Consider the following 21,844-nt stretch of genomic DNA (forward strand, 5'->3'; position numbering starts at 1 on the left):
AGGCTGACAAACTGGCTCGTCTCGCAGCTGCTTCCTAGGAATGCGGGACTGGCGGGATCGAAAGGACGGCTAACGAAAACATGGTGGAAGCCGAAAAAACGCCCGTCCCGGCCCCAGCATGGTAATGGGACGAGATCCATCCGTCGGGCTCGTGTTTCAAATTACAACTGGTCGGGCTTTCGCCGTCGTCGCTCAAAGTCAAGCTTGAGGCCCAACGGCGCTGAAGCGTGGATTCCTTGAAGTGCTTCTTTAGGTGGCAAGGGTCTAGGCTTCCGTCCGCCGGGTTCGCACCGCACGTCACGGCGTGTGTGATGCTAAATGAGTGTGACTTGAAAAACAGTTAACGCTTAGGAAAACCCATCCTCTCGGCTAAATCCAAGCGTATCCAGTCGCAGTGCGAGCAACGTGCCTCCAGGCGGGGTGACAAGGAACCAACGCGTGACGCCTTTGGCAGCCCAAAGGTGGGGTACGTCGTATTTGCTTCGGGAAAATTAAATGACAACGACAAAGCAAACGACACTTTTGAAGAGCCGAGGGCACGGAAAAGAGAGACGTTGAAGTAGAGCGAGAGAGAGTGTCAAGTTTCTCACGGAACGTGCAGCGGCTTAGGATAAAGGATAAACAGCACAAATGACTAATGAAAATAAATGGCTCTCAGATAAGGCCGGGGCTCAGGATTCTGCAAAGGACGCAGGATGGGTACGCGCGCTGCGTGTGTGTTTTGGTAAAAAAGTATGACAAAATGAGCGAGCCATATGGACGATAGCACAGTTTGATGTGATGAGCGTGTTTTTTCAGCCTTGCAGAAGTTATCATGCTAGCGCTCGCGTCTCAAATTCTTAACACGATGGAGTGCCAGAACAATGAACAGCTGTATGTCTATGTTCTAGCCAGCAGCGCCTCTCTATGGCGGGAAATTGGTTGCTGGCATTATGAGTTAACAATTACGTCGGCTTCGGGCTGGTGGGATTGGAAAATTAATACCATTTTGCAAACAATTTGTTGCGATTCGAGTTCATTTTATGGCACTTAAAATGTGCTTCGCTGGACGGAAGTGGACCCATTGCGGTGTTGCGTGAGAAACAGTCCATTTGGTGTTGTAATTAAATTTCTTGGCACAAGAGCATCTTTTCTTCGTATTGCAAAAGGCGTCCCATTCGCAATATTGACCGAGGGAAAATCATCTATTGAGAGCAGTTTGCAAAACGGGCACTTTTATCTTGAATTTGAGGAGCCACTAGCCTTCGATTTACAATTGCCATCCGTTTGCCTGATCAAATATACCAACGGTGGGAAGCAAAAGAAGACGAAGGATGCGTGGGGCTCCCAATTTCCAAATGAAAAGTTCCAAAAAATTACACCCGTCGGTATTCCTTTTTCGGTTCGTTGCTAAACCGCCGGTTGCCCTTTATTAGGCAAATTACATTTTCCACAGCCTTTTAGTATCGAAAATGTCTCAAATGTTTGTCAAAGTGTGCACCTGTTGGAGGAGCAAAAAAAAAAAGGACAAATTCTTAGAATGTGTGGGGACCATTTTAAATTGATTACCTCAGCCGCTAGTGGAAAAGTGAAAAAGAATGTAAAATCTTTTACCAAAGGTTTCATTTGTTCGAACGTTTTTCGTTTATCACGGAAATGTCGCGAGAGACAGAGAGAGAGAGAAAGAGAGAGAGAGAGAGAGAGAGAGTTGAATGGGCATTATGATACAATAACAGGGTTAACAATGTATGATAGTATGAAACCTCGTGGTTACAACTTGCCAAGGCCGCTTTTAATTGTGGAGGTTTCCTTTCGTGATAACAACATTTGGGGAACGTGTTTTTTTGTTTTGCATATGTTTTTGTTGCTTAGCATTTCCAAAGCGTGAGGGAAATCTTTGCTAAGAATGTTGGCAATAAAATATGTTTCAGCTACTTCAAACTTCACCCATCAGCCCCATGAAGAAAATGCGGTTGGTGTTTTTTTGATTCCCTATGAGTGTGAAAGGTCTGAGAAGTGTGGTAGGGCATTGTTGGGCATGCTTTTGGAACAAGAAAAAAAATCAACGTTTTGCATTACTTGGGCTAGGTGGCAAACAAATAAAGATTGTCTGAAGGATTGTGAAAAACGGATTGAAGCTGAAAAAATATGATCCATTACCTAGTCCAATGGCACCGATAAAGTGCTTCCCTCCAGTGTTTGGACCATACTTGGAGAAATCTTGGGCAAATTCTCGTTCATCTGTTCGGCATGCGGGTGGAAAAAGAAAAAAAAAACAGATAGAAAAGAGAGAAAGAGACAGACGGAGAGTGTCAGAGCGGGTGGAATGGCAAGAGAAAGTGTGGATGAGAAATGGTGAGTAGAAATAAATAAAAACGCGGCAAGAAGGATAAGATGAAAAATTGGCTGTTTTGTGGGAAGTTTGCGCGAATAGCGGCGGCACAGGCTGGGGAGCACCTATTCGCGGATAAAAACAAGGGCAAGGGCATGATCACGTACGAGGAGGAATAAAATAAAGCATAGACACGCAGATGTGTGGGGCGAGATGGCAACGGGAGAGAAGTGAAATGAAATAAGAAAAGATCTGAACATAAAATCCTGCCAAGGTGTGGCGGTCGGCGGACAAATGTCGGGGAGGAATTGTGCTTTTAATGGATTTCGTGGAATGGCCGAACACCAGCCAACGAGTTCGAGAAGAGAAAGATTTATATCCGGTGGTAAGCACCACCATACACTCAGATCTTGTCCCTGGTGCATTTTAGGGGCTGGTTGACAAAACATTCCTTTGCAAGAAATTTATGTGTTATTGGAAGGTGTCCATCGGCTTGGTTTAGCAAAACTAATGTATGTAGTCTTCTTTTCTTGGAAATGGAGCGCTTTTATCTCGATTTATGATACGCAGCAAAGTTTTCGTGATATGTTGGGTTGGGGTTTGACAATGTTCTTATGGGCTCCCCAAAGTTTCGAGGTTTTTGTTTTGAGAAAAAAGGCACAACGTTTGACAAAGATGTTCAATCGATTGTGCATTAGGTTTATCTGAACTGTGTGAGGAGTTTTCACTCTGCAATGCAACGTAAACCATCTTGAACCGTTTCTTCGATTTCCTTATTTCATTCTCGCTCGTGTCGTCTCTACTAATTACGTGTTCACCATGATGCTGGATTGAACTAAACTTTTGCACAGATTGGTGCTCAAAAAGATGATTTTATTTCCTCATTTCGTAGCCACAAAACTCCAGCTCGAAAAGTAAGCATAAGATTGATTTTATTTCTTTTTTCTATTTATCATATGGGTTTTCATACGAAGCTGAATAACATCAGGGAAAAAGTCAACTAGTCTTTCCGAGACATGGTAGATAACTAAGCTAGCCGGCTGGAACAATGTAAAAGAAAAAGAAACAAGAAATCTAGCGGAAAGGTCGCCGAAACTTTTAGCCTTTGAAACGATGGGTTCCTCTTCATCCTTGACCTCTTGGTGTACGGACGTTTACGAAGTTGTTGGCAAGAGGAACGAGCATTGCCCAGGGCTGCAGTCCGGCATGGACATGTGATGTATTTTTTTTCTTCGCAGAACCCGCTGACAAAATCGACCCCATTGTCTGCTAACAAAAGAGCCGCGATTGGACTTTTAGCGGAGCGTTACAGTGCTCCTTACAATGGGGCCTATTGTATGTTTTATTCGAGTTCTATCTACGTGGCACCATCCAATGATCTGGGAAGCCACGCAAAGGGTATTTGGAGAGAAATTCAAGACTAAAATTTCACAGAATTTCGCAAAAAAAAATTCAATACCAGATGACCAGATATGCAATCGTATTGCTAAATATCTGCTAGTTTTAAAACTACGAAATTTAAAAACAAGAATTGACAAACATTGTTATTGATCAGCAGAGTTTGAACCAGTAATGCATCAACTGACGATTCTTATTTCAACCGATTTGTTTTACCCCCTAAATATTATCAATCGATCTACAAACTAGAACCCTACAGACGGTCGAAGCACGTCAAGAACCTAATTTGACATGAATGTTTTCTAATAAGTATCATTGGCGTGATATTTAAGGAAATCTGTTACAACGTTCGCGGGTAAGTTTGACAAAAATCCTAGAAAACACGGAATGTTGATGGGTATAGTTATAGAAAAACAGACACATTAGTGAACCGCGCATAACACATAAGTATACGGTTGGAAACGATGGAAGAAAGCAATCTAGACAGCTAAAGAACAACCGACTAGAAGAAGGGAAATTTAGGGAAGGAAAAAAGGTTCACGTTTCACGCTTCTCCTAGCTTTGGTACTGACCTGTTACGTCCAGATTAACGGCTAGATTTATTTTCGGCTCAGTGTTCACCTGGCACTCATAAATTCCACTATCTTTCTGCTGTGCATACTCAATTTTCAGGTCCCAGTCGTCCGAGTCGGGCGGATGGATCACTGAGAAGCGCTGATCGCCAGTGTACGTGTAAATGTTTGATGTCAGTATATGCAGATCCCGCTTGCGCATCCACGAAACCTGTGAATGAGATAATATTTTGCATTAATGGTCATGAGTTGCACGTTTTTTGCAATATAAATCACATTTACAGAATGTTCTGCGTAAATACACAATACAAACATTAAATAAATTAAACAGCATGATGCATCGGATCCGCGATTAGTGTATACAATATGACTTTTTTACACAAGTGATTCCACTCGGTTTATCAGTTCATTGGAGAACAAAATCCTTTAATCTGTTGATTTTGATGAATTTAGCCAAATTTGAATGAGTCCCAAATATTTGCACTTTAAATTTAAAAACACCAAACAGGTTATAAACTCATGCTACTTTGATAACAGTACTCTGGTTACACCAAAAATCATCTCAGAATATCTCTGCAACTCGTTCGAATAGAACACGCAGCATAATTTATGTGAATGTAGTTACGAAAACAGTTCATAGGACGATATTAAAATCGATCTGTACGAGAACAAACAACGCATCATGCTTCCCTAGCATGCGACAAGGATCCATCTTGCATGAAGGTGCACACCCCGCTAAGAACTGCAGGATACGCTGCACGTGTGCACGTGTTTGCATTTCCGGATGCTGTTTTGTGTGTTTGTTTTATGTTTGCGTGCGTTTTTTTCCACACTTCAGCCATCGACTCGTTCGTTGATGCTGGCTGGTCGAACAATAGATATTGTATGTTTTGCGCCGTACTTTGATACGCGTGAATAAAGGATAAAACCGGGCAGGTTTTTATATTCTCCCGGATGCCGTGTTACCCCCAAGAATGCCAAAGGTCTACGTCAAAAGCGTATCCTCGGTGCTATCGTGGATTGGTTTGGGAGAGAGCAAGCGTGTGGCCAAAAGGCTGCCGTTCGAAAACGTGATGGCGTAAACGACGCGACGAGGCGAATTTCAGCTGAACCATTTGGATTGTCTGCGCCCCGTATATCGAGCACCTCGCGAAAAAACCACCTTGTCGTGCTTGGTTACTGAAGCGTCACAGAAAAGTCACCGAAGTGGTCCGGTGACCGCGCCGGATAGGACGATAGGAACGCGAACGGAGCCTATCGGATGTAGGCATGTTCGCTAGCATGACGAAAGGTGACATCGTGAACGTGAGTTCAGAATGAGCCGCATCATGCCGGCCCACCGCGAAAGGGCCTCGTCGAGGTCCGGCACAAGTAATACTACGTGCGAAATGATGGAAAAATTCCGATTGCAGGCACAAATTGCGTTGGCGATACGGTGCGATACGTGTCCTGGAGCGAGCGACACGAATTGATGAATTATAGACTGAATATTTATTTCATGATGTTCCCCGGTCGCATCAAAAATTTGTGCGGATGTCTGCTGGATTTTGCACATCGCCGTCCAAAAACGGAGCAAGATGATCATGCTCCCACGGCAGGCAGAAATATGCCAACGTCATGGGATGAAACAACGCCAAAAATGTCGGCTCGATTTTATTTCCCCGTGAAGAATTTACAATTCGGGAGTTTTGGTTTATTTTTCATCCCGACGCTGGTGTAACTGTTGCCTTTACCTTTGATTTTGTGATTACCTGGGTAGCGCACAAATGAGCGCATCAATTACAGTGGAAAAAAGTCACATGTTTCGTTCTCCATAAATAGCGAAAGCATTTTTAATAAAACCTCCACTGGAAGTTATTTCAAGAACATTATTTGCATAGCCTACGCTACCATGCGACACTGGGCACTAGATAAGCTACAATGATAAAAGAAAGGGAGTGTAATGTTTGCGTAGCATAATTTTCTTCAATCATGCAAATGGAGATAGCATTTAAGTGTGCTTTAATGCTTTTCATTGCTCAATTGCGCATACAAACTTACGCCTCAGAGACAGCACGCTTCTGAGAACACGCTCGTGTGCCGGAAAACATCTGTGCAAGTGTTTTAATTTCATAAAACAATATCATTAAGTGTTGCGGCAACGGTTTTGGCGAGCCAGGTCAGAACGCCGAGAGGAACTTTTGATGTTCGAGGGGTTTGATTTATGTACCTTTCCGTTGGCCTGTGGCTGTAATTCACTGGAATTTGTGGGCTTTTGTTGACTTTTTGACAAAAACTCACGTGGACGTGTAAATACAGCGAGTTCCAACGAAAACATTAACTCGATTGACGTCAGGAAAGCAAAGTTGTGGTGAAACGTCGGGTTTCACCACTCGCCAGATCGTCATCTTTCCTTCAGAGGTAAACTTTTGCTCTTTTAATTAATGCGTTCATCTTTTCGGCGCGGCATTGAGTGAGCAAAGCGCGAGGATTTCGACACGTTGGCACCACAGGAAAAACTTGAGACTACGTGACGTTTTCTCCACATGAGAGCGAAACCGCCATGCATGGTCGAAGATAATTCTATTACTGTGGCCCCTGAACGCACTGAAGCGATACGCCATGGTTTTGGGTGGTGCGATATGTAATCAGTCATTCGCTTATGCCAAAGATAAATATGCCATACGTCGTTCCATCCGTGGGGCCAAATTACTGCCAACGGGCGTGGGCTAAAGATGGCGAACTTTTGCCGGCGAAACAAAATTATTTCCGCACATTTATAAGCGCGATGTTTGCGCTGCAAGCGAGATTGAGGTGGCTGGTGGATATCGATGGGCCATAGGGTCGAAGGACGCGCTCGTTTATGCGACTTCGCTGGCGGCTACACGACGTGGCATAAATTGAACTAAACAATTGCCCTTGCCACAGGGCACTAATCCGGCGGAGCGGCAGAAGACCTCGGTAAAGGCATTACTCTTAAGCATCACTGCACACAAAAGACTTCCACAGATTGCAGCCGTACGGCCATTAGGAACCGACCCGAGGACGCACATGTGAACCGCGCGCTGCCTCGTTCACACTGATATATTATTTTTCAATTATCGGAGATTTATTTAATTAAGAAAATCATTTACGCTTTTATCATCTCGATTGCGCCATCGGCAGTCGTCCAAAGGACGCATTTGTCCGTGTGTAAGTGCAGAGCGTGTGTCTTGTGCTTCCGGGTTTGTGTGGTTTATGTTGCGCAGGGCGGTGCTGGCCGTCGGCGAACCATCATTGGCCATCATGATGGGCTTGTTTGCGACGGTAGTATCCTTTTCAGGGAAGGTTTTCTTCTCGAACAAGCGTACTGAATTGTGGTGGGATTGATTAGCATCGGGCGAAATGCTGGGCGTGTGTCGAGGAGGATAATTAATTTCATCAGTAAAACGCTTTGCTGGATCCCAATGCCAGTACGAGCGATAATCGACAGGGCCGTTAAAGCATACCCGCAACTTTCATGACCATTATTTGCTGGCCAAGACAAACCAAACACACTGATGAAGATGGATAGTATATGGAAAAATAGTGTAGTATAAGCGAATGAGATCGTTGTAAATCAGAGTACTGCTTTGCAAAAAATTCACTACCACAAAAGTAACACGTACTTGTTGTACTCTGCATTCATTCGGCAACTTTAATGGAATATCTGTTTAAGAGCAACCATGTTATTTAAGGACTGTTATATCCCGTACAATACACGGTGAAGAAAGTCCTGTTATTTGTGAGTTACGTAATGTTGTTCCGATGGAAAATAAATTTGGGATAGCGGTATACGAGCGCCTGTGTAGTGAACCGCGACGTTGAGCCACAGAGCAACATATACGTGTTTTGTAAAACCGGATTTGTCTGCCTGCAGGCACTGTGAGTGTTATGTTCGGGTGGTTTGATACTCGGTCGGTGTCGGTACAGGTACAGGGCACCAGGCGCCTCCATCCGTCAGCGAAAGCGTCGTTGGGTGTAATTAAATTCTGCATCCCGAGCCCAAGGCGCTTGTGTGTAGCACCAGTTGTGCTGGTGACTGTCGCTCTTGGCTTGTGGTGGGAGCACGGAGCTGCTCACATGGTTCCATTACGGTGGAAGAGCTCTTGGCACGGAAATATTAGGGAGTATGCTGTATTCCCGACGAACGCGATGCATGGCCGAGGAATTCAATTAGTAATTTTACGAGCTTTACGAGAAGGGTGTGGTTTCTACGCGATCTCGAATTTAAATCTAGCTACAGTTTGGCGAAACTTTGCAAATTCTTGCAGACACTGTGAATTCTTCCGCAGTCTCGACAGGGCTTAAAGGCCTTCCATATCGATCGCACGGCAACATGTGGTTGTCCTTCTGGTGGCGCTCTCACATCCTAATCCATCACATCCGATCGGTGTTTGCGTTTCACGATGAGTATATAGGCTGATTGATTGATTTAATCATCTGTTAAACAGTTTATACAGGAATAATTTAGCTTGCCATAGCGACAATTGACGACGTGCGAGCGCACGGAAATCGGTCTGCTCGGACGGACCAACGGATGCGTTTATGACTATCGATTGGTTCACCATGGCACAGCTCGACGGTGCTTCATCGAACGTAGCCCACCACTGGTTGGCATCGAGGGTTGGTGAGCGGCTGTGTGAATAATAATGGCTAATGATGGATTTTAGGTGATGGTGAAACATGTTCTCTCAGACTTTTCGAAGCTGATAAATCGAGCGCACTGAGGCAGCATAATCACGCCGAATCATTTCCGAGCGATTAGAAGCAGCGTGCTATTCGATAAATGTGAAGAGCTCACCAGGGGAAACTGTAATTAAATGACTGTTTATAATGCTTACGACTCGAAGGCGATTCTTCGTGCTTTTATAAATCCTACTCGGCTCTTCAAAGGATCCGGAATCCACTACTCTTGCAACAGCACTATTGCATGTACATTCTTTCTGGCTGGCAGTGGTTGTGATTCGATTATCACTTGGAGGCAGTTGAGTAACTTTATAATGTATAAATTAGCCTCAGATTGGCGCACTGCTCAGTGCAAAGGCCGAAGGACTATGGCCCACTAGGAATGCGTGAAAGAAGAAAGGGAAACCCAAAGTCAAAGCGAAACTGCACATATCGTATGAGTTATGACATCGCTTTCCGTTCGTCGCCAATTCCTGCTCCACAGGCCGGGGTTGGGTCTGTGGTTGTTGAGATTGTAAGTTTGGGAAGTTCTCGCTGGAAAGTGCCGTGCTCGAAGTGGGTTTGAAGATTTTGCCGGTGCTTGTTTTTGCCCGGAACCTAACCGCTTAGAGCCGCGTACGTAGTCGTGCCAGCCCCAAGCACCAGCCCCGAGCCAACTAACCCGGAGAACATAAATCTGGCTTGTCGGTGTCTTTTTGGAACGCGTAATACGTGGTGGTTTCTTTATTTTTCGTGTGCTTTTTTTTTCTTCGCCAAGCGTTTAGTTTGTTTTATTTGTTGGGGTCTCCAAACAGAGAGCAAACGAGTGTCGAAACGGGCGAGTGGTGAGCAGGGTGCCGATGGAGGTGAGACGTGATTTATTTTAATGTATTTCCATTTATAGTATTTCCTTCTTCTGTGAAATAGGATTTCGTGCTGGTTGTGGTTGATTTGTGCGTGCTGCAAACAGGCACGTGTTTGTAGGTTTGGGACAACGGTTCAAGTGCAATTTTAAAAGCGAATAATTTTAGCAAAACTGACTAGCCCATGCTTTACAGGGACCTTACGAAACCGAAAGGTAACCATAGACAACGTAGGTCGAAGGTGAGCTTAATGGAGATTCCCAGAAAGGATGGGGAGATATGTTTGACCGCTCCGAAGTGGGAAACAAGTCCACCTTTCGAGAATTGTCGGTACGGTCATGGTTTTGCCACATGTTTTATTTTTCACTGCCAGCAGGTTGGACTGCCAATCGTCAATCGACGTGGTCGAGTGAAATGTGGATCTGAAAATCTCTATCAACGGTCACTCACGTGCATTTCGTGCTTAGATGTAGCAGTTACGGCCATTGCTCTAACGGCAGAACGGGCGAATGGTGACTACGATGGTCTCCGTTACTACCGCAAACCGGTGGCTGCGTCGGGGAATAAACGTTACGGCTAATGCACTTCCTGGGCCGTTAAGATAAATCACTGGTGTGTCATTCGTGTTCAGCTCAAACCGCTGACAGTGATGTATTATGGGTGTGGAATTTATATTGGCCGTTCTTAAAACGCTGACTTGGGTTTGGTACAATTCTACTGCCTCGACTGCATGCGTTCATGTTACGCCTCGTCGGTGTCGGTGGGCCAGTTGAATGCAGACGCAAACTCCCACTGCATACGAATAAAACAGCAACGAGCCCTTTCAGTGGAACGGTAAAGAGCTTCTCTCTCTCTCTGAGTAGAAAATCAAAATGCACCCAATACGATGACTTGAGGGCAGTGAAAAATACCAACTATACAGGAAGCTTGATAAAGCGGGTTATGTGCGATTGTTTAACAATGGACGAGTGCGAGCATTTTCTTTAGCTTTGAAGTGTTCGAGAACGAGCTATGAGTGGGCAGCTGGGGTGAAATAATAATAAATAGAATGAATCAATTCCATAGCGGTTCAAGTTGTTTCAACAACATCAATTTTAGCATCTTTACAGTATTTTTTTTTTCAGATCTATATCAACAATGAGGACTGCGAATAGTGGTAAAATTGCAACGAAAGGGTGCAAAAGTAAACTACAGCTTTACTGCTGAAATTAATGAACTTTTTTAACAACAAACGATGGCATGCAGCCCAAAGCTAGGGCGGGGTTCACGTCGGTTTTCAATAAATAACCGTAATACCTGGAGCACCTTCATCAAACGAAGTTACGGGCTAGTTTTATGCTGTCATTTCCTCTCAGCGCACTATGGTCTCGCTGCCGGCGTCACATCGACGATGCCTTCGAAAGTATCGTACTTGAAGTGAGTTCAATAAAACGGCCAAGTGAACAATTTCATGTGATCTCCATCAGTCTCGTCTGGTGCGACGGAATCTCGTTACCGCTGCATGTTGAGCGCTTTTTTCACGGACATCAAGCGCGTTGTGATGGTTGGCAATGGTTTTATTTTCAATTAGGATTTACAGCACTTTAAACTCCTAATGACCGTTAAACTTGCCCGAAATGGGATTTTCCACGGTGACGTTGTTTGTTTTTTTTTTGCCGTTGCGTTCTCACCGCAACCTCCGTGTTGTCGTTTGCTAGCGTCGTTTTCCGAACGTGAAACAAGGCCCCAGCGAAAAGAAGCCCCGGCAACGGCCAAGAAAAGGCGAACATAACGACGATAAAGATGTCGCTCTGTCACCATTTTCCCAGTGTGTCGTTAAAGTGTGTCCGATAAACAAACAAAACATCATGGGAAACATCTTCTCATTTCGAGTGCCACATTGCCCTCGGCACCTTGACGGCGTAGCTTGTCAGGTAGTGGCTGGGAAAGATGTGGCACCCGACAGGGATTTAATTTTTATCACTGCTCTCTTTCCGGTGTCGCCTCAGGGTCTCGCTTTTAATGTGCCCTTTCCGCAACGCATCGCGAAGGTGCGTCGTTCGACAAGTCAAAGACCATGACCGATCCGGCAAAGGCGCAACGCGAGAAAGCAACCATCATCGAGATGGAAAACACTCGGGAGATGGAGGCTGAAAAAATCGCGACGTTTAATGACAACCGTAAAGCAAAAAGTCGAAATGCTCTCGTGATATAAGCCGCTGGGCGTAAACAACTCCAAGCGCGTACCCACCGAGGATGGGCGAAAGCATTTTGCTACACAAGCCTATCTCGCCTTAATTGGCTTATTATAGGTGAGCGATGAAATATGATTACGTTTGCCGTTGGCCATTGCCCTTGTTGATCGTGTTGGTGTTGGGCAAAGTGTTTCCACCGCTCCACCGTCACAGATTCCATCGGATCTTGAACATGATTCAGAAACTTACCGCTCAAAAGCGATCGGCAAGATAAGGCCACATCGCCACAGCGTGGAAATTGGTGTAGGTGTGTGTGTGTGTGTGTGTAGAAAGAGGAAAAAGAAACAACCCAGAAGGACGCAAAGTTGGAACGAAAGAACGAGCGATTTTTTTAATTGAATTTACCACGACATCACACTGACAGAAAGAGAACGAAAGAGGCGGAAAACGATGCTTTGAAGAAAATAAGGAAATAAATTAGTTTGTCAAATCTGTGTGCAACAGAAACGAGAATGACTTCTAAGCTCTCCGGGTAACAAGCAACATGCTGATCGATGGCGATGGAGCTTTTTTTTGCTTTATTTTTACGAGCTTTGCGTGCGATTTTTAATAGGAAGAGAGTTGAAAGCTTGCTGTACAATCAAGGTGCGTCTACGTTGCTCTCTTTTAAGAGCTTTTTGGGGGAGGGTGTGTTTTCAATTCCAACGCATCTAGCCAGTTAAAAGCGGATGGACGTAAAATTTACGACATTCCGTGCGAGTCAAACTAATTACCTGGAAGTAGGAGATTTTTATCAGAATTTTGCACGACTATGTAAGGTTTGATTTTATCGTGAGTATATTCAGCGTTTCAAGCGCAACCACATTAAACCGTGGTTGTTGTTCGTAGGTTAATTACTTATTAAAAATAACTTTGTTTACCTACACGTGGTGAGAAATGCTACGTAAATTCTGCTGCTGTGGAGAGTGCGAATAAAGGACAATTATTTTGCCTCACAGAAGGAAATTGAAATAGATCTTAAAGCGCTTTGCTTACGTCGCATTATGTCGCAGTAACGCGTGAGCTGACATGCAGAAAATGCAATCCTAGCTGAACAGCTTTATCCGGTTCTATGATTTATCGTTCAAGCTTCAAGCTTGAAGTGAATATTATCAGATTTTTTTTTATACTTTTTCCTATTTGCAAAGTAAACTCGACCAAGCAGAGCAGATATAATGGCTCACGGGCTTTCGTTTCGCTCGTGGATACTAATGGAATTATCGCTAACAGAATCTTTCACCTAGCCAGCACCGGCTCGGAGGCGCTTTCCAATCATGGCTTTGGTCTCATTCAATTTATCTTAATAAACACTTCCGTTACCTGGCCTGATGAACGGCGAGGGTTTTCAAGTGATTTGCTCGAGGGAAAAGTCGCAAGGTTAGTCGCGTCAATTCAGCCACCCGATGGCTCGCAAAGGAGAGGCTAAAGCGGCCAGTGTATCCTTATCTGTACTTGGTGTGCCGCAAGCAGGCAAACTTCAAGGTCCGTTGAAATGAAAAAGCCTTCCCGCTGGCAACAAAAACGGATACAAATACACTTGGTGTGTTTTATGGTGCGGCTTAGCGCTCGCAGAAACGCTGCTGCTCCGTCAACTTTATGCTGACTGCATCGAGCCCGATTTCAAAGTGTAAATGGAATTACACTAAGTAATTAAGATCCGTCAAACGGTGCTGGTGTTTCGCGTTGAAGCAGGTTTGTTGAAAAGCAATTTAGAAATCCTAGCAGCAAACCATTGTCGTTGTACATTTTGTTCAGAAACCCTGACGAACGGTTGTGAAAAGGTTGTATGCATAAATTTGTCTGATTAATGGCGGTCACGTGGTGCAGTTGAACACGAATCGAAAGGAGTATAGATTCCATACTACAAAATTCCCCAAGATACGCCACAAATGGGGGAATATATATGAAATGGATACTATTTAAGAAAACCCTGAAACACAACCGATCGACTTTTTAAAAAACAAGATTCAAAAAAAAACGAGGCAACTAAGTCGTCTCCCGAAAACGGTGGCTCGTGCTTTGAAATCCCTTTCAGTCGATCAGTCGGATGCTGGAGGATGATGGCCACTCGGAACTCGGAACTCGGACTTTCCAATTTAACGGTTCACATCACCGCCATCGCACGAGCATCGCCCTCTAGCGGATTTGCCCGTCTTGCCGGACTCGGAACAGCATGTTTGGTTTAAATCTGCGTCGTACTGCAAATCCCACGCGTGCACCAACGTCCACGTGCTCGGAGTGTAATGGGCGGAAAAACGCGAGATAAAACGAATGGAGGTAATAGAGAGCCTCGTGAATGGTGCATCTGAGGGATTTGGATGGTCAGGACATAAAACGGTCGCATGTTGTTTCGATGATGCAAATACCCGCTAGATAGCCACCAACAAACCGTCATTGCGTGACTGTGTTAGAAAGTGAAGATTGTTTTTTGTTGTTGTTGTCGTTGTTGCCTGTTTCGATAGCAGAGATGCAGTCAGGGAGCGAATTAGAGCAGTAAAAGAGGCACTCGTGGGCCACGCGAGCTTTTAGCTGCACTTTATCGTGTAACATTTTTAGTTCTACACCAATTCAGGTTAGCTGTGCTGTGCGCCTCGGTTTTCACACGCAGGTGTTATGTCGGAGAGGTTCACCGTAGCAGCATTCCATTTTCATAAGCCCAAATAAACGCTCCTCTTTATGTGGTGCTAGTGGACCAACGCATCTGGCACCTGCGGAACGGCAACGACGTCCCAATGGGGGGATACCATTCGGCTAAAAACGCAACCATGCGGTTGCTGACCGATATGCGAGGGTCTGCTAGTGTCGTTATCACCTTCTCGAAGCCCGAACCACCTCTCGGTCAGGTGTGAATGCGGTTTTCCTTGCACAGGGGTCATTTGTTTTTTCTTCATTTCGCTCTCTCGCTCTGTCTCTTTCTCTTTTCTAGCCTGCTATGTTGATCGGCATTGTAATGAAATTGTCACCATTCTGGCGGTCGTCGTTTTCGAACGCGAGCACATTTACATTCCTCACGATCACTCAGCGGCAGCTCGCAAGAAAGGGCGTGCAGGGTGCGACCGGAATGGCGACCACTTATTAAGCAATTTTTCACTGTCGAGCAAATGCGAACCAAACTGGAATGGGACACGTGTTGGTGGATCGATGAAATTTCATCCACCACAAACCTTCCCGACCTACCTTCGGGCCCGGATGACGTTGGACGTTGGTGAGGTACCTGTTTTTTTTTTGCTGTCGGTTTGCTGCCAGCTTCACCCCTCGGGCCGTTACATCGCTCGCGCACAATTCGAAATTCCGCAATAACAGGGAAGCGATTACATTCCCCAGCCCGTCAGCCTGTTCGCGCCTGCCCGTAGGTGTGCTGCTCTGTGGAAGGTCAGCGACAAATTGCGGTCGTTACAAAGTGAACCCCAATATTACTTTCTTGACAGCTTTTGGATGCGTATGTGTGTTTGTGTGTGTGTGTTTTGCGGATGGTCCGGATGTGACCCGTCCTTTCGTAGGATCGGTGCTAAGCCACAAACCAACCTGTCAGCATCGCATCCCTCGTTCTCGACGGTTTGGGAGCAGGAACAAAAAAATCTCCCAAACTCCATCGATTCGATTTGTCCACCGATCATCGGGGAACACCGGGCTGGCGAACATTCAAAGGTTCATTAGCAGGCTACCCTTGATGGTCGTTTTTATCGCCCGAAGGGAGGGTTATGGCTAGGATTGGTGTGTATATGTATTTTTATTTCCCTGCTTTAAACGCACCATTCGCTTCGTCTGACACAATACAATTTTTCAGACCGTTTTATGCGTGACAGCTGTGGCGTGGGCGTGAAATTGTTTGCCAGTTTGTTTCGATTGACCGTAAAAGGTGATATGCACGCACTTATTCGATGCGAAACGTAATCGTGCCACTGCCTCGTTTTACAGCACGTGCAATACTTGTGAAGACAGATGTATGAATGCTGGCTGAATGAAAACATTGCAACGAAAAGTATTAATATCTGAGAATCGCAGACGCATCGATCTCACCTCGCATATCAGCTATGAGGTAATCAACAGCCTTATTGGTAAATACCAGTTGGGATGCTGCTTCTAGGACCGGACATACTCGATCGTGGTGCTCTCACACTGTAAGTGCTCTCATGCTGAGTGAAGCCTTCGATGGTCTGCTTTTTTCACCTTCAGCTTCGATTCGTTGCTAGTAAATTAATCGTAAAGTTCCTGCCCGACCGGTTCGGAAACGGTGCTGTCGGAGAGGGCAAATTGTTAGCGAAATCGTTTGCCGGTCGAACGTTGCAAATTACGGCAAAGCGTTGGGTGGTTGAATCGACTTGAAATAGCACTTGCACCATGGAATGTTTCGTAATTAAACAGTGGTAAAATTGAAAGCACCACTCCTCGCTCTGGCCAGCACAAGGACGAGGACGTAAAGAGTTAGCTCAACCAACTGCACCTTTGGGAGTGGAACAGGGCGGAACAATGTGCCTCTCAAAGTCGGGTTTGCAGCTCTATTTCGGCATCAAGACCTGAGGCAATAGTGGAACACAGCGACAGAGGAGAAACATTTGGGGTGGAATTTGAACTATGCGGCAAGGATTGGATGGCTGCTGGAAGGGCGAATGGCGCGAAGGAAAGGAGAGATGCGGTGATGGGAACTTTTCATGTTTTCAACAGAGTAGAAGTAAAAGTAAAAGTTTGGAAACTGGTCTCACTGCAAAGCCCCTTCGTGGCGTCTCGGAACAGTTAACGCTTTTAGTCTCCCCGAAGAGTGTGACCCTCGGGATATCGAGGTGTCGCTGGAAGCAAACCGTATCCCTTAGGCAATGGGATGAGTTTCGTAGTGTGCTTCTGTGGTTTCGACCATCGGCACCTTACACAAAGCTCTAGGGTTATTGGATGGGTTCGAGCAACGCTTAATGACAACATTGTTCGCTTTTGCCTGGACTGGAAACCTCTACAGCTGGGTTTGTGGATGTTCTGAAGCTTCAATTGATTTTTTCCTTAGTGCTAAAATTTCAATTACCTATCAATACGCAAGTGTTTTGGGCTCATCTGTCAATAGACTAGTGATTTCTGTTTGTCTCATTTAAAGGCCCATTGTTTAAAAATATCATTAGTTTGTCAATTCACTTTTTGACCGTGTTTATTTTTCGGTTCTTAAACATGATGCAGAATCATTCACTAAGAAAAACTAGGTACGAAAAAACTGAGTTAAAGCCACTTAAAACAAACGGGTACGGTTTAAGCCAGCGCTAGTTAATGGTCAACAGCAGCTTTTATATACTCAGCGATCGGTCGCTAATTGAAAACAGAGCTCCGGAAAGACTTTTTTCTCAGAACACCGTCTAATATCTGGACCGTTCTTCTCTAGACGCTGTTTGTCGACGATCCGAGGTCCTCCGCACATCAAACGGATGTGAACGTGCACATAACGTCATGAGTCGACGGAAGAGGCATCATAAACGTAATAGAAATTTATTTTATTAGACTTTGGTCAAACAGTTCACCACCAGTGGGTCTCGGCCGGATGATGGCTTTTGCGATGGGCAGTTCTACCGGCTGATACCGTTCGACTCGTTGGGCTTCTTTTTTGAAGTTTTTTTTGTGTGTACTTTTTCAACTCCTTTCGCTTCGAGCGAGCACTTTCGATGGACGATGGAAGCAAAAGGTGACAAACATCAGACCAACATCGGCTGCAGACAGACAGCATAAGAAGGTGGAACGTTGAAAATAAAACGCAGAAAAGGAATGGAAATACGAGTCGTAAAAATGGCTTCACAAAAAACGCGTGATTTATGGCGCAGACACGGATTAACGTATTTGGCGTTGGCACTGGTAGACGTCTCTCTTGCTGAGCGTAGTTTTCACTGCTTTGGTTTAGTTTTATGGGAACATAGCCATTCTTCAGGACCCCCCTTTTCGAGAAGACCGTCGATTGGCAGAATGGGTGTTTTGTGGGGCACCATCGTGGCAAAAAGTTAGCTAACCTCCAAGGTTGAATTGAAGCTCTTTCACCATTCGGCGAAGCAAAAGGCTTTCCAAATGGGCGCGTATCGTTTCTCAGGTGTCATTATCCAAAGGGAGGTCACGCGACCGCTCAACTATAAATATTGAAACAAGGTCGTAAATTGGAGCAGGATTTGCACCAAAAGTCATCGTGTATTGGTCCCATATTCATTTGCCAAAAGGAGAAAAAAAAACCATTGGAACTGAGCACTGGTTAGCTGCCGAACTGACGAAAGTGTGTGGAACGTAGTGGAAATATTGCAATCCTTAAGACTCGCAAAGCGCTGGTAAAATAAGCATTATTTCGAGCGACAGGATCGATCGTGAAGTGGTAGATAAATCTTCACCCCCGTTGGAATTAGGTCAGCTGTATCGAGTCGTGACCATCTGGTGAGTTGAGCTCGCAAGAATTAAACCGACTGGCGATAGTGATTAGACTACGTCTAACGGCCATCACACGTTCGATTCCACCCAACGCCAGGGTCATTAGCGAGTCGTTAATCGATTGGCACGTCATTTCGAGCGTCGTATGGATGATGCTGTAGCAAGTTCGATAGAATCCACTTAAAGCTCGTGCTTACACGTATGCCGCTGGTTTATGCTGGTGGTATCGATTTCGCCTTTAAACGACTTACGCAGAAGCATGCAGTTTCTTTCTGAGTGCTCCATATCGGTTACTTCATTTTGATTCTAATTAGGGACCCGCTAACGCCTGACATTGTAATTCTGAGCCCACGACAACGCATGAAGTGACAGACCAAAGAGAAGCTCGACGTGCTGGAATGTGCGTTCCGTAACAGATGAGTCACCCTTTGTTGATCGTCGTACGCGTGTATGTTCCTTCGTGAATTTTGGTCATCCTCGTGTGTTCTGCAAAGGGAAATGATTCTAGTACGATGCCAGCTGGAAGTTGTGTATGTCGTTTTGGAATCTTAGCAATACAGACGTCCACTGGGGCGTGTAATTAGAAGAGCTTCGAAACCATCCCGTGTGGCATTGGATCTTTGGTTCGTTTGCTCCGTCCTTCGTCCGGAGTGTTGGGGAATTTGTTTTGTCATTTCCGGTATGGTTGAGCAGTGTAGCGACCCCGAGACCGTTGGTTAGAAAAGTCTTTTTGGGTTGGTGCAACATTTTCCCAGGTTCGAATGGGCGGATGGAATCGTCTTGAGCTCTAATTTATTTTGCTCGAAATCCTTCTAGCGCTCCAATCTGACCTCGTTCGAAAGAGAGCTCTGGATAACTATGTCACGGCAAGTGGAACACGGTTGACATTCGTAATTAAATTTGAGAGGTGAAGTTTCCCCGGGGTGATCTGGTGATGTGATTATCGTTTCGCTTACATCCTCTCACTTTTCTTTTTTTTTTTTTGAGGCACCATAAAGCCGGAGCGACTCTTCAGCACGTGCTCTTCGATCCCTGCACGTCGAGTATCGCTTGCAATAACAGATTACACCGATAACGATAAGAGGTTGCCCATAATGAGACACCGGAAGGATGTAGTGTGGCGTGATTCGTGTGTCATTTGAAACAGCTCCGTCCCCATGTCGCGGCATGCGCTCCAAAGAACTCGCTCGAGGCACGCTAAATGTGCATTTGTGGAGGGAAATTTGCAGCGTACGATTTGGCGGCGAAATTTTCCTGCCTGTTTCTCGGTGAATGTGTTGAATAATGAAGCAAGTCAAATCTAATCATGTTAACGGTCCCGCCCGTCATCCCCCGAAATGCCATCGGAACGAACACACAAGCACATCTTCCAGCGCGTAATCAATTTTAAATTAGACACGTTCTCATAAAAGCCAGCCAGCAGCATTCTTGGGGAAAATAAGCAAATCCCGCCACGGCACGTCAGCCAGCCATTCCAGCTCGGGTCGTGACTCGTCGAGCACGTGGTCCGTGAGAGCAAATGTACCTCAATACCCGAGCATATGTCGGACCGGGGACTTACAGCAGAGATCCGAGTGGCGCACTGTCACTGACTCGATAATTACCCTTCGAGCATCCGACGCGCTCGAGAGAAGGTGTCGGGCTCCGACGGTGTGGTTCTCGACAGCTCGGGCAGCTCGTAGTCAAATAGGCTGGAGCGCGGTAGCAAAGGCCGGGGCGCTTACAAACCCGGGAATCAATGTTTTTGCCCCGTGTACCGGGCATGTGTAATCTTCTTTTAAGTACCAGATTTAACGCAATTTAGTACACCTGCCGACAGGCGGATCTCCACGGAACCAGGCGCTCTGAAATCAGCGAAGACGCCGGCTTTGGCCCAAGTTCCTTGTGGCTCAGGAAGCGAACGTTTGCTGGGTGGGCGATTGTTTCAAAGCGATGGATTCAACGGTTCGATTTGCTCCTGTTTGGGCGGAAAAGGTGCTCGTATGTATGTGTGTGTGTGTGTGTGCATCATGGAAGGCAGCATAGGTGAAGCATTACACTTTAAGAACAGATAAGCTCAGTTTGAATGTTGTGAATGTCATTTTGTCACGTCGTTCGCCGGCTGGTACAGGGTAAATGTAAATTACAAAAAGTGTGTGCACACTCGTGTGGTTCCTTCTCTGTCAAGAAGCGACACATTCCGAACGTTCGGCAGATTGTGAGCTTGCGGAATGAATGTTTTAGGAGCCAGCGGTGGCTTCGGCAGCCGTACGGAAACGTGCGAATGGGATTCCACTGACGAATGGAGTCAAAATCGGGTGGCTCCGCGAAAGAAACTTAATTTGAAGGAAGTAATGGGCGCATAAAAAATGATAAAATCTCCCTTCTGTCTCCTAGCCCGGTATGGGTTGTTGCGTTCTGCGCACGTCAGACTAGAGGCGCCAGAGCGTCATGTGTTGGTCGTCGTCATTTCGCGACATTATGCTAACGTATTCGGTCCTGATTTGGTCGGGAATGTATACCGAGAAGGCAATTGTTTTATTGCCCACAAATTTAGTTATCTCAAGCTGAGTGCACTGAAGATGAAACGTTCCTCGAGACGTCGGTGTCAGGCGTCGTCTTGGAGGTTCTTTCGGGTGGGTTTTAATTGCGGAAACTTGCTGGTATAACTGCGCTGGTGATCCATCGGGCCTCGCGTATTTATGCATATGAGCAATGTCCTTTGCTCACTCGTACACTCGTGCTGAACTCGAGCCGCAATGGAAGAGTAATAAAGGGTTGGCGTCCGGATGCGATCAAAATGCCTGCCCATCGCTTGAGACAGTTGGGCACAAGCATCATTAATAATTTAATTAACACAAATAACAAATGGCCACGGCGATAACGACGAGTGCCTGGTGGTCTTTGGGATGGTCTTACATCCTTACAGCTCGGCGAAAGGACGCCATCCAGCGATGGAACCGAGCAGTGCTGTCTTGCCGTTCTACGTGTGCCAAAAGTTGACCAATTTTTTAACGAGTTATTTATTTTCCCCCGAGATTTACGGTCCTGTGCGCTCGATAAGAACAACAATCAACACCTCCTTGCCACTCGTGCGCCATTTTGTGGGCTCTTGGCTTTGTCGCTTTCTCCCCCCTCCCCCTGCTCCCACTCCCAAGTGGTCCCTTTTCGGTGGCCGAGTTTCCGGTCGGGGAAATCCGATAATGGGCTGTTGATAATAGAATAAATGAACTGCGCGGGAAGTTTCGCGCTGGTGGTTCTTTTTGATTGGCTGTCTCGGGTGGCACCTTTTCCCTGGACGAACGGACGAACGGAAGGACGAATCCCGGGACCGCTGTCCGCACGATGACGTCGTCCTTTCGTTTGGCGCGTTCGGTTTTTTTGCCTCTGTTTGGATTGCTAACCCCAAATTTTTCCAACTGGAGAAGAGTTTTAATCCATCTCCCACACCGGAATGTGGCT

The 21,844-nt window shown here is 45.7% G+C and overlaps 1 protein-coding gene across 1 annotated transcript in view; it reads right to left on the reverse strand.

Annotated features, from left to right (window-relative positions):
• The window catches only part of LOC128721168 (uncharacterized), a 57,646-nt gene that overhangs the window by 14,213 nt on the left and 21,589 nt on the right, over positions 1-21,844 (reverse strand). Inside the window, exons 3-4 of the mRNA XM_053814893.1 lie at positions 4,282-4,492; positions 2,140-2,220 (exon numbers count right to left, since the gene is read on the reverse strand). Of these exons, the coding sequence (XP_053670868.1) occupies positions 2,140-2,220; positions 4,282-4,492 (292 nt within the window). The remainder of the gene's footprint in view (positions 1-2,139; positions 2,221-4,281; positions 4,493-21,844) is intronic.

The sequence above is a fragment of the Anopheles nili genome, chromosome 2, assembly GCF_943737925.1.
Source record: "Anopheles nili chromosome 2, idAnoNiliSN_F5_01, whole genome shotgun sequence".
NCBI lineage: Eukaryota > Metazoa > Arthropoda > Insecta > Diptera > Culicidae > Anopheles > Anopheles nili.